A 12,392-nucleotide genomic window follows, 5' to 3' on the forward strand; every position below is an offset into this window, starting at 1 on the left:
AAAGCTCCTCCTAAATCTATTGGTATATAGCAGGGGTAGCCAAACTTACTGGCCCTCCGAGCTGCATATGACAATCTTCAGAAGTTTGAGACCAAGGAACACCTGACGGGAGCCGTGGCTCGGGGCTTCAGCCCCACTCCTGCTGAAGACCCGAGCCCTGGCAGATGCGCCCCGCAGGGTTGAAGCCCCAAAGACCCCCCTCCCCACTGGATAGAAGCCCCTACTCCACCACCTCACTGCAAGGCAGAAGAGGTCCTGAGCTCCACCCCCACAAGTCTAGTAGGTGGAGAATGGGGCAGGGGGACAGGGGGCCTGGGAACTGCACTTTAATGGTAAAAGAGCCGTATATGGCTCGCGAGCCACAGTTTGGCCACACCTGCTATACAGTACCCTTCATGCTAGAGTGGATTAAGGCAGTATCCTGGGATTCATGCTTGGTCTGAGGGAGCCAATAAGAAAACAGGAGGCTATTGAGATGGAGGGGTCTTGGGAGAAAGAATTTATTATGCGGAAGGAACATCAAAGAGTCCTTGAGGAAGTTGTGGAGGATTTAACTAGACTCCAAATTCTTGGTGCATCCTATCTCCAATTAGGGCCTTGTTCCTCCACCCAAGGAACTGAAATCCCACTGACTTCAATAGAAGCAGGACTGGGCCCTTCATTGTAAAAGGCAACTAGAAAAGAAAGCAAATAATGGGTTTGTGCCTTTTTTTTTTTTTTAAACACTTCCTTATCATGTATGAAGGAAGATTGAGAGTTTGTTGCTTTTCCTCCCTTTCTTTTTTATACTGCACTCACAGAAATTTTGATCTTGTCCATTCTGGTTTTCCTGGAGGCATGGATAGATGTCTGCAGAACTGGCAGGTTCGTGACATCACAGATTCAAAGGAAGAAAAGTCTGAAGGCTTGTCTACACTTAAAATGCCACAGGGGCACAGCTGAGCTGCACCACTGCAGCGCTTCAGCACAGACACTTCCTACACCGATGGGAGGGGTTTTCCTGTCAGCATAGGTAATCCAACTCTCTGGGAGACAGTCTACATCTGTTTACACAGGGACTTAGGTCATTTTAACAACACCTCTCAGGAGTGTGGATTTTTCACACCCCGACTAACACAGTTAAACCAACCTAATTTTCTAGTGAAGACCAGGCTTGAGTTACTGAGAGTGGAAGTGACTTATTTGAAACTGCTTGTCATTGTTAATGCCTATTGAACTCAAAAGCTTAACATTTAGAAGTGAATGTGTTTTGTTAAATGTTCAACACACCCAACTACTTCAATTAAGGGCTGAAAGACCTCTACAAAAACTGGTAAAACAGGATTTGAGACTTCTGATCTTTCTACAGTAAAAAAGCCTAGCAGGCAGGAAAACTGCCTTTTAAAATTGAGAAACACATCTTTCAGGCTTCAGCAAAACCAAAATAAACCCATTTTTTAATTCTTGTCCCGCTCACCTTTAACTCTGTTCCCAGAAGGAAAACTTCTCCAGCCTGTCAGTGCATCACAGTTTGATATTAATATAATGCATGTGGGAATTGCATTGGATTTTTGGATATTGAGATTTTACACCTGAGACTATTTTTGTAATCTAAAACATGGTGTTCCACTTATCAGACCCTCTTAAGAATGGCCATTAAATATTGCTCACTCCTGCCTCCTCAACTCACTTGTTGATCAAAATGATTGAGCTTGAATGTAATTTATACATTTGTGGATAAACAAATCCTTGAAAGAAGAAATATAAAAGGCACCCTAAATAAAGGTAGAAAGAAAATAATTCTCTTTAGCACAATATAAAATAGGTAATGGTTTGCAGAACCCTTACCTTGCTGCTTCTTTTATTAACTTTGAAAAATCCCAGAAATCCTCTCTTTTCTTTTTCTGTTGCGTCGTTGCTTATTGAAGAATTTTGACTTGTTTCTGAAACAATTATATTGGGTTATTTTTTACACTCCCAAAAGCACAGTTATAAACCCAGAAGTTTTAAAAACCCTTTACTCCCTGAAATACAAGTTATGTGTGAATAGGGGTGATCATGAGGCAAAATAATATAATTAAGTAACAGATTCTGGATCCTCACTTGGATCAGATCCTCTCTCATTTAGGGCCTGGTCCAAAGCTCTGAAGCCAATGGGAGTCTTTCCACTGACTTCAACAGGTTTTGGATGAGACCCATTGTAATCCTGAGTCTCAGGACTATGCATTACACACAGGAGTAAGGGGTTGTAAGATCAGTCCTGAAGTTGTCATTAAGACACTATCACAGTAATTTAGGGCTTGTGTCCTTGTAAAACACTATAGTGGCACAGATGTGCTGTCGCAGCTGCACCGCTGTAGCACTTCAGTGTAGACATTACCTACGCCGACAAGAGGGGTTTTCCCATTGATTAGGTAATCCCTCTCCCTGAGAAGCAGTAGCTAGGTCAACAGAAGACTTAGTTGAGCTCAAAAAACACTGCTCAGGGGTGTGGATTTTTCACACCATGGACCAACATAGTTAACTCAACCTAATATTCCTAGTGTAGACCAGGCCTTAGTCTTTGAAAATGCTTTAAAAGTACATATTAGGAGTCAACCCTCCCCACCCCACTCCCAACGATGCTCCTTTAAAAAAGTGAATATAGATTTTTAACAACCCACGGGCATGGTTCAAACCCATCAGAAGCCAATGGAAAGACTCCCGTTGACATCAGAGGGTTATGGATCAAGACATGTAATAGGAAAAGTAAACCTTCCTGTGGAAGCAGAAGCTCTTTAGAGACTGATCTTGCAACCTTTACTCATATTAGTAGTGCCATTTAATAACCTCTTTCTTGGTATTTCTATGGATATTTTAGGGGAAAGGTGACGTAGGTGTGGCTCATGAGCCAAACCGCAGCCCAGAGAGTCCATGTCTTCCAGGCTGCTGTGTCTTAGATACAGAAATCAGCCTTGAGCTGACTAGGGGATTGCATATCCCAAAATTCACTGCTCTATACTCATCTGTTTCACTGGCAGCTGGTGGTATAATGAACAATATGATGCGACCCTGCATTACGTGGCCAGCAGCCAATAGGAAAGGCCATTCTGACATCAAGAAGCTGAATTCAATACAACAGTTGAACAACGCTGACCACCCAGCTCTGATTAATGATAGTTCCCCACCCCTCAGCCATTTGCTCTGCCACTTTAAAGGCCTGATCCAATGCTCATTGAAACCAAAGCAGTCGTTCTGCCATTGACTTTAGTGGGCAATTGATCAGATCCTAAATGCGGCCCTCTAGCTCCTGGCAAGTTGTAATAGTCTTGATGTCTGCAGAAGTTTTAACAAACTGAGAAATTCACAAGTTAAAAAATACTTGCTTGTTTTGTAACATGAAAAATAAGCAAAATGACCTGAAATTATTTTTTAACCATAACATGATACATTTCACAAAGGAGACTCTTGTAAAACTTTTTGCATGTCATACAAAGCATCACATTTTCATTAGAAAGTGTTAAGTGCATACAGCAGACCAAAACACAGTAGAAGAGTAAATATGATTAACAGATTAAAAACAGAACCACACACCATCCTTATTGAAGAAGAAAATGCCCCTCCAGCTCAACAAAAATACCAGCAATAAACTATATCTTCCTATATGGACTACTAAGCATTGCCTGCATTCATTGGTCTGAAATTGCTATCCCCGTGCTTAGGGCTAGACTGTGATTCATTGTGAATAAGGGCTTCACAAGCCATCCCTTAATATTTAAAAGTAAAGACTGAAGGCCAAGTGGAGTTAATGGGAGTTATATGCAAATGTATGGGAGCAATTGGTCCCAAAAGTTGAAAGGGAAATACATGTTTATTAAGGAACATCTGCACTAAACACACACTATGGTCCCAGTCCTGCAATCAGATGCGCACGGGCAGATCTCTGCATCCAAGAGAAGTCCCCTTGACTTCAATGGAACTCCCATGTGGGTGCACCCGGGTCCTCCCACATGGATCAGCTTTCCAAAGTATGTCATTTCCATGGTGAATTTACAGACTGTCAACAGCTTTATTATAAATCCCTTAAAAATTTTACACAGAGATGGGATTTCAGACATTGTGTAAATTATTTCACATCAACAAAGAATTCAGGGCAAAATTTTCCTCTTAAGTCCATATGGCAGATCATGACTGATACTACGCTCTCTGAATAGGAGGACAATGCAAGTTAAGACAGAGAATGCTGAAGTCAAGGGATGAAATCATGGCCCCATTGAAGCCAACAGTTTTGCTACTGATTTCAATGGGGCCAGGATTTCACACAAGGTCCTCAATATGAATCAGAACACTGTGCTTATAATTTTTTTTATGAAATTTGAAAATAACCCCCACTTTTTGTTTTGGAATCATGTACAGTAAACACAAAAGAACACCGAGGACTACTTTTCTAAGTTGGGAAATTTTAGATGCACTTGCAAAATGAGTGCCTGCACCTGTTGTGTCAATATTCACATGTGTGTAAATCAAACAGCCATATATATGCACATGTAACTGGGTAAATGTCCAAGTATGTACATGTTTGCACACATATTTTGCAGGCACAGTTTAGAAACCAATGGCTGCAAGTGTTTTGGTTTCAAATCTTTTCCCCAGGTTGTTGTAAAAAAAAGTTGGCATTGGTTTTTAAAGCAAAAATGTATAATGGAAAAGCTCACAATCACAATGATGTCTACGGGTATGTCTACATAAGCTTCAATCATACCCAGTGATTACAATGTAGACATCTTGTGACACTGCACCCCATATTCTTCACAGTGATATTATGATATGATTATGACATAATTATAATGTATTTTATGCAAGATAAGTCATGTGAGATGTCACTGAAAAGGTTATGCTTTGCTGAATATGATTATCCTGTTTGTATGCATGTATCATTTTTGTATCTGAAGTTATGAATATTGACGATGTATCTATATTTCAAATGTAGTTGCATCTGGGTAATGCCCACTAGACAAGATGTTTGTAGTCTAGATAGCTGTGTGGAAAGGGCCTATTCAAGATAATGGGCCATTAGGAAAAACCAATAGGCCTTAGGAGAAGCTTATCTCCCACCTGGGGAGCATTCCTGAGAATGCTACAGACAGCCTCTGAGTAATGGCTGCTATGACTCTACAAAGACGTGATGTGACCACATGTCTCTAGACTCCATCTTGGGATATCAGTGTTTTTCCACAGACCAGTCTGGGAACCAAGCTTTGAAACAAAGGGTTCCCGCCATATGCAAAAGCTATATAAGGTGGGGAGTGACATCATCTGGTGTGCTTCACTCCCTACCCAAGGAGACTCCTGGAAACACCTGAGGAACAAAGACTGAACTGGGGAAAGTGCTGGACCCAGATTAAAGGGATTTTTAGCCTGTGAATGGAACACCTAGGGATTCCAAACTGTAAGCAAGTGCAGCTTGCCCCTTAAGTATCTGCAGCCTACTTGTATCATCTCTTAGGGTGAGAATCTGCTATTCATAACCAATCTAATTAGTATATTAAGTTTAGTTCGCATCTTTTGTTTATTTGCTAGGTAATCTGCTTTGATCTGCTTGCTATCCCTTATAATCACTTAAAATCTATCTTTTGTAGTTAATAAACTTGTTTTTGCTTTATCTAAACCAGTGTGTGGGAATCATAACTTGGAGCAAAAGGCTGTTGCATATTCCTCTCCACATTGAGGGAAGAGGCAAATTTTGAGCTTACGCTGTACAGTTCCCTGTGCAACGCAAGATGGAATAATTTTGGGTTTATACTCCAGAGGGGGTACCTGCCTGAGGAGCTGGGAGTAGCTTTCCCATGCAGGGGCTGGTCAGAGAGCTTGCTTCTAACTGCAGCTGGATGTGTCCCTACCTGTATGTATGCTGGTGAAAGGGCAGGCTGGAAGACTTTGTAGCTTGTCACAGCAATATGGTGTGAGAGAGAGCCCACGCAGGACCCCTTGATGGGTCAGGGGCCTCAGTGGTACTCCAGTTCCAAGTGGCATGCTGGGGGGAACCCGTCACACATCCCCTAATACAGTGGTCTCAATTAAAATGTCATTGTTTATCCACAATTATCACACACATGAGTATCTCAGCATGTTTTTTCCAGTTCAAAACTAAGGTACAGGTAAACCCCAATTAGTTAAATGCCTCCGGGGCAATCAAAACATTCTCATTTTGCTCATATGTGAATTTTGAAATCATGAGACATATCAGAATTTAAGATGAACTGAATTCAGATATCACATTTTAGATTACAGGCATCTACCAGGATTCCATGAATCAGTATGTGATAAGGTTTTAAAATATTAACATTTTAATGGAAACCATTCTATGATCAATATATTTTCCCTCCTGCCACTTTGGCCAGAAATGCAGGCAAGTGAAGCAGTCCATCTGTACTGAAAATAATCACTGTCTATGATATAAAACAAATAATGCAAACAACTCTGTTCCCTGTAGTATTTTATGCCATGACCTTGCAATTTTGTTATGCTACCAAAGCCATGCTAAAGACAACCTGAAGGGGAAACTGATTTCCCCCAAGCATTGTTGTACAGTACCTCTATAGCTTAGAGAAGGTTCAGACTGAGTTTTTGATGGAAGAACTGGAAAAGGCAGGCAATGAAAAGACAAGAGAAACCATATTAACTTTCTGACACATCACCTGGTAAACCACAGATACTATCTATTACCCTTAATATTTGGTCTTCAGAAACACCATAAAGAAAGGTGGGTTTTTTTTCCTGAAACTGGACATGCAAGGCTGCTGTTAGAAGCAACAGTGCACTTATCTGAGTAGAGAGGTTGGTTGTTCTAATTCTTAATCTTTATTGAAACTGCTTCAACTTCTAAGAGAAACTATGTAACCAGGTGGAAGCAGAGTTTCTCTTTTAACAAAAGACTTAATAGAACTTTAGAATGAAGTGTTGGTGCCTCAAGTGAGAAGTCATTCAACTAGAATTTGCTCTTACACACAGTCTGTGTTTTGAACACATCCAATACCATATTTAGGGTTACGGGGGGCTCCTGCTAATGAGATAAAATGCTGGAACAATCCATTTTGTCGACCTGATAATTGAGATGGGGCCCTATTCTGCAGCCTAGATGAATTGGTTACTGCCACTGAATTTAATGAGAATTTTCCTTCTGTAATGACTGCAGGGTAGGGGAAAACTTGATACCAGCAAAACCTTGGGGGAAATATTGTGTTTGCAGGATCACCCTGGGGAAATTCCACTAAAATTATTTATTTTTATTACTCAAGACTGACACACAGACATGTAGATATGAGAAAAGAATGAATCCTGCAGAAATACGTTTGGGCTCAGATGTAATATCATTCTAATGTAATAGTTAATTGAGAAACAAAATTTAATTTCTTGTATCAATCACCTATGCAATGGGTAATATTTGTAATATTACAGTCTGCTCCTATCCTGTCCTATCAAATCCTGCAAATGGGTCTAGCATGGACTTCAGTGGGGCTCTTCACGGGTACAAAACTTGACCCTGATTAGGGCCAATATTGTACCCAATGCACTTTGCCACTTTTCTGGTCCAAATATTAAATTAAAAGAAAAATGTTTTAAGAAGGCCCAGACTCATTATTCTAGCGAGAGGTCTCTAAAATATGCCATGTTATAAGGACGAACACTCTGTATGCTTAACATGCTGCTCCAAAGTGGTTCACTGTAAATATGTCTAAATAGAAGAGAAGTAGCATTTGAGTTGTGGCACTTTAATTTGTGGGTGTCTTTTTAGAGCCTCTCGCCATTTCAAAGGTAAGGAGATACTTAATTTACTTAAAAGACTAAACTCATTGAAATGTAGATCATTTCAGGGTAAAACTGCTATTTAACGGACGGATTTGAAAGAAGAGACCAAACGCCAACATAAATAAATGACTATATAAATAAAAAATAAGCCTGCCTAGCACCATATGCGGTGGCAACATTATCTAAACAATAAACAATGACATCAACTCTGTTGGAAGAGCTACTCAGTGAGAGAAAAATGAAAGAAACAATTTTTAACGAAGATCATTTTTTGTTAGTAAAAAAAATAGCACTTGGCAGTGTCAGCCTAGGATGTTTAAAGCACATTTAATATCTATACTCTCTGATCAAAGTGCTGTCGGAACAAACTGAAGTCCAGGTAGGTGGCATTAGAACATTGTTTAGAGGAGGAGAGAAAACACAAGAGAACATGATTTTAAATAAAAATACCTCATTGGTTCCTCTTCATTAACAGTAAATAGCTTTGTTCATAGGAGAAATTGCTTTGGAATTTAGCAGCAATTATTTCTCATAAGCCCTGGTCTATTTCTGTTCCTCTCATTTCTATCAGCTGCTATGATGATGGCATGTTAGCTCTCCCTCGTTCTCTGTGTCACAGCACAGGTGGATGAGCAGCTCTGTCTGGATACAACACCAGTGCCCCGTGTGCCCCTGTTGACAGCAGCCCTCAGGGGCAACAAGGCTCCTCCTTTTGTGTTTAGACTGAGCCAATCACGTCTTTCACAGCTGTTAGCCTCTACTGGCATGATGCCTGGGAACAAGTCACGCTATTTACATTCTGGGGACTCCTGGATGGCAGCTGAATGCACTGTTATCCTTGCCGCTGCTACTGGCCTTGATTATAAAACATGAGTAGCTCTGTAAAGCTGACATGAATGTCACCCTTCTATTTAAGTCTGGTTTTAAAGCAATGAAGATGTAAATACTGATCATGTGGCATGTGTAACTGTTGGTATATCACTGAAGCCATAGCAGATGTGGTTCATCTGGACTCACCTCTTTTCCTGTCCCAGGCATACAATTCCTTTATCCCTAACTCGTCCAAGGACTTCGTAAGTTCCAGCTCTTCCCCGGTGATATTGTCCCTCAGGAGGACGACATGCTCTGGACTGACCTCGCACTTTTCACAAATGGCTGGGATTATGCTATGCAGAGGCACCTCAGGACTAACTCGAACCACAGCCTTGTGTGTCTTCAGGTAATTCACTACCAACCTCATGGATTTCTGAGAAAGCAAAGAAAACAGACAGATACTGTCAGGCTTTATGTGGGTTTCTCCACACTGACCCCTACGTGCTTTACAGTGACACAGAGCAGGTACTGAAGACTTGTTTTGCCTTGATCCTTCCGGTGCAAACTTAGTGACTCAAATGGGAAAACTTGCTATTGGACAAGATCTTACAAAAATCTCCAAGCAGTGATTCACAAGGACAGGTTAATAAGAGCAAACTCAGGCCTGGTCTACACTAGGCTTTTATGTCGAATTTAGCGCCGTTATATCGAATTAACCCTGCACCCGTCCACACCAGGAAGCCATTTAGTTCGACATAGAGCTCTCTTTAAATCGATTTCTGTAATCCTCCCCAACGAGAGGAGTAGCGCTAAATTCGACATGGCCATATCGAATTAGGCTAGGTGTGGATGGAAATCGACGGTAATAGCTCCGGGAGCTATCCCACAGTGCACCACTCTGTTGACGCTCTGGACAGCAGTCCGAGCTCGGATGCTCTGACCAGCCACACCCCGGGAAAATTTGAATTCCTTTTCCTGTCTGGGCAGTTTGAAGCGCAGTTTCTGTTTGGACACCGTGGCGAGCTCAGCAGCAGTGGCAGCAGTGGCAACGATGCAGAGCTCTCCAGCAGAGATGGCCGTGCAATCCAATAGAAAGAGGGCCCCAGCATGGACGGATCGGGAAGTCTTGGATCTCATCGCTGTGTGGGGAGATGAGTCCGTGCTTTCCGAGCTGCGCTCCAAAAGACGGAATGCAAAGACCTATGAGAAGATCTCTAAAGCCATGGCAGAGAGAGGCTACAGCCGGGATGCAACGCAGTGCCGCGTGAAAATCAAGGAGCTGAGACAAGGCTACCAGAAGACCAAAGAGGCAAACGGACGCTCTGGATCCCAGCCCCACACATCCCGTTTCTACGAGGCACTGCATTCCATCCTAGGTGCGGCCGCCACCACTACCCCACCCCTGACCGTGGACTCTGAGGATGGGATATTGTCCGCGGCCGGTTCCTCCGACATGTTAGCGGACGGGGAAGATGAAGAAGGAGATGAGGAGGACGAGGCAGTCGACAGCGCTGGCACCGCTGATTTCCCCGACAGCCAGGAGCTCTTCATCACCCTGACAGAGATCCCCTACCAACCGTCCCCCGCCGTTACCCCAGACACAGATTCAGGGGAAGGATCAAGCAGTAAGTGTTTTAAATATCTAAACATTTATTTACAACATAACTGGCATATTTAAAATATTAACAGTAGCTAAAGTGCTTTAAAACATGTAAACATTTATTTGCAACAAAACAGGAAGATTGAAAATATTAACAGTGGGTAAAGTGCTTCAAAACATGTAAACAGGAAAGTCAAACAAAAGGGGAATCAGTGCAAAGTGTGTCATGATTAGTCTGTCTTTGGGCGCCTCAATATATAGTCCGAACCATTTTCAAAAAATTGCACAATGTCCGCTTCATGATTATAGTGCCCAAAACCCTGCAGTCATTTGTCCCTCCAAGGGCACCTAAGCCAAGAACTGGTCAATGTAACCGGGGATAGAGGCGACATCCTCCGGGGAGAACTCCTCATACACCTCCTGCAGGTGTTTTTCCAGCCTCATCAGCAGGTTCCTGGGCAGGGAGAGCTTATTAGGCCCCCCGTGGTAGGACACGTTTCCCTGCCACAACGCCAGCAGGTACTCCGGGATCATGGCTTTGCAGAGCAGCGCAGCAAATGGCCCCGGTTTCTGCAGGCTGTCCCGGAGCATCTTCTCCTTCTGGCTCTCCGAGACCTTCAGGAGGGTGATGTCTGGCATGACTCCCTGCTGTGAATTAGGTAGGGGAAAGTTAGTATTGGGACTGCTTGCCCGTCCCTTTACAGAACTGCAACCGCCGGTTTACAGCCACGCGGTTTACAGCCGCGAGGGGGTGGGACAGGGCCAGAGTTCATGCTTGCAGGATTGCTGCCAGCAGAGACTCGCATTGCTTTCTATGTGAAAGGAGGCCAGTGCCACTCTTAAAGTTTTAAGCGGCCACAAGTCTACGGCTTACCATGTTTGCCAGCTAGACAAAGTCCGGTGTCCAGCCCTGCTCCTCAGCTCGCCACAGCAAGACCGCAGGCACGGTAGGCGAGGGCCGAAAATTCGACCTTGTCCTCAGTGCGCGTGTGATAGGTGCTCTGCATGGTCTTGTTCACAGAGAAAGACTATGTTCTCTGTTCACAGATACATTGCTCTGTCTCAGGAATTCACTCCCTTTTTCCAATTCCCACAGCCACATCTGCCCAGAGGCTAGCGCACATTAGGAGGAGGAAGAAGAGGACACGGGAAGACATGTTTGCTGAACTAATGGCATGCTCCCGAGCACAGGCAGCCCAGCAGACACAGTGGAGGGAGAACTTGTCCCAAATGCACCGGGCAAACATTGAACGGGAGGAGAGGTGGCGACAGGAGGACAGGCAGGCTACTCAAACGCTGCTTGGACTAATGAGGGAGCAAACGGACACGCTCCGCCGCCTTGTGGATGTTCTGCAGGACCGGAGGCAGGAGGAGAGAGCCCCGCTGCAGTCTCTCTGTAACTGCCCTGCCCCGCCACCAAGTCCCATACCCCCCTCACCCAAAGTCCAAACACGGAGGGGTGGAAGGGGCCGTGAAAAATTTCACTCCACCCCTGCGGACTGCTCTACCACTAGAAGGCTCTCATTCCCCAAAATTTGAAAAGTCCTTTCCTACCCGCCTCACACAAGACCCCGTCCAAGTTTCACCCCCTCGTTCCATGTGCGGTTGTTAATAAAGAATACGTTTCTGTTCATTTCTGTTTCCATCCTCTTCTTTTGGAGGGGAGTCTGTCTGAAGGGGGGGAAGGGGCTTGGTCATTGGACAGGACAGTCACCTTTAGCAGGGGGCAGGTGCAGCAGCAGGGCACATATACAGTGCAGTGACTAGTTATCCTGGTCAGTCTGGGAGGTGGTTTTCATGTTCTGTGTGGTGGGGGGGGTGGTGTTGCTCTGTGACTTGGTGGCGGGGGAGGGCAGTTACAGATCTTATGCAGCGGTCCTTACCCTGGATCACAGAGCCGCGCAGCAGGGGATCTGTAACCCTCCTCCCCCTGCAAGACAGTCACATAGCCGACACATACACGCAGTCCCGGCCAGGAGGGCTGGCAGGCTCCGTTGAAACAACCAGTCCACCACCGCGGAGCCTGTCATTCCTGGAGTTTAGAAGCATCATTTGCATCACAACCCTAAACCCGCCCCCCGCCACAGTCTGCGTCCCAGGTTTAAAACATTCCCGCGAAAACAGTAATAAAGACAATGGTGTCCATTAACAAAACAGAACAGATTTTATTTTTTGGGAAGGGGGTGAAGGGGGTATGTGATTGGAGAGGATA

The 12,392-nt window shown here is 43.9% G+C and overlaps 1 protein-coding gene across 5 annotated transcripts in view; it reads right to left on the bottom strand.

Moving 5' to 3' along the window:
- The window catches only part of LOC113406994 (protein cordon-bleu-like), a 237,895-nt gene that overhangs the window by 139,027 nt on the left and 86,476 nt on the right, over positions 1-12,392 (bottom strand). For 4 of the 5 annotated variants that reach the window (XM_026654020.1, XM_026654019.1, XM_026654021.1 and 1 more), the window contains 3 exons: positions 8,785-9,013; positions 6,553-6,597; positions 1,828-1,922 (listed from right to left, as the gene is read on the bottom strand). In XM_026654020.1, coding sequence (XP_026509805.1) covers positions 1,828-1,922; positions 6,553-6,597; positions 8,785-9,013 — 369 coding nt within the window. The remainder of the gene's footprint in view (positions 1-1,827; positions 1,923-6,552; positions 6,598-8,784; positions 9,014-12,392) is intronic. The other variant, XM_026654023.1, reaches the window with a different exon arrangement.

This window comes from Terrapene carolina, unplaced genomic scaffold, assembly GCF_002925995.2.
Source record: "Terrapene carolina triunguis isolate 2854851 unplaced genomic scaffold, T_m_triunguis-2.0 Scaffold179, whole genome shotgun sequence".
Classification (NCBI taxonomy): Eukaryota; Metazoa; Chordata; order Testudines; family Emydidae; genus Terrapene; species Terrapene triunguis.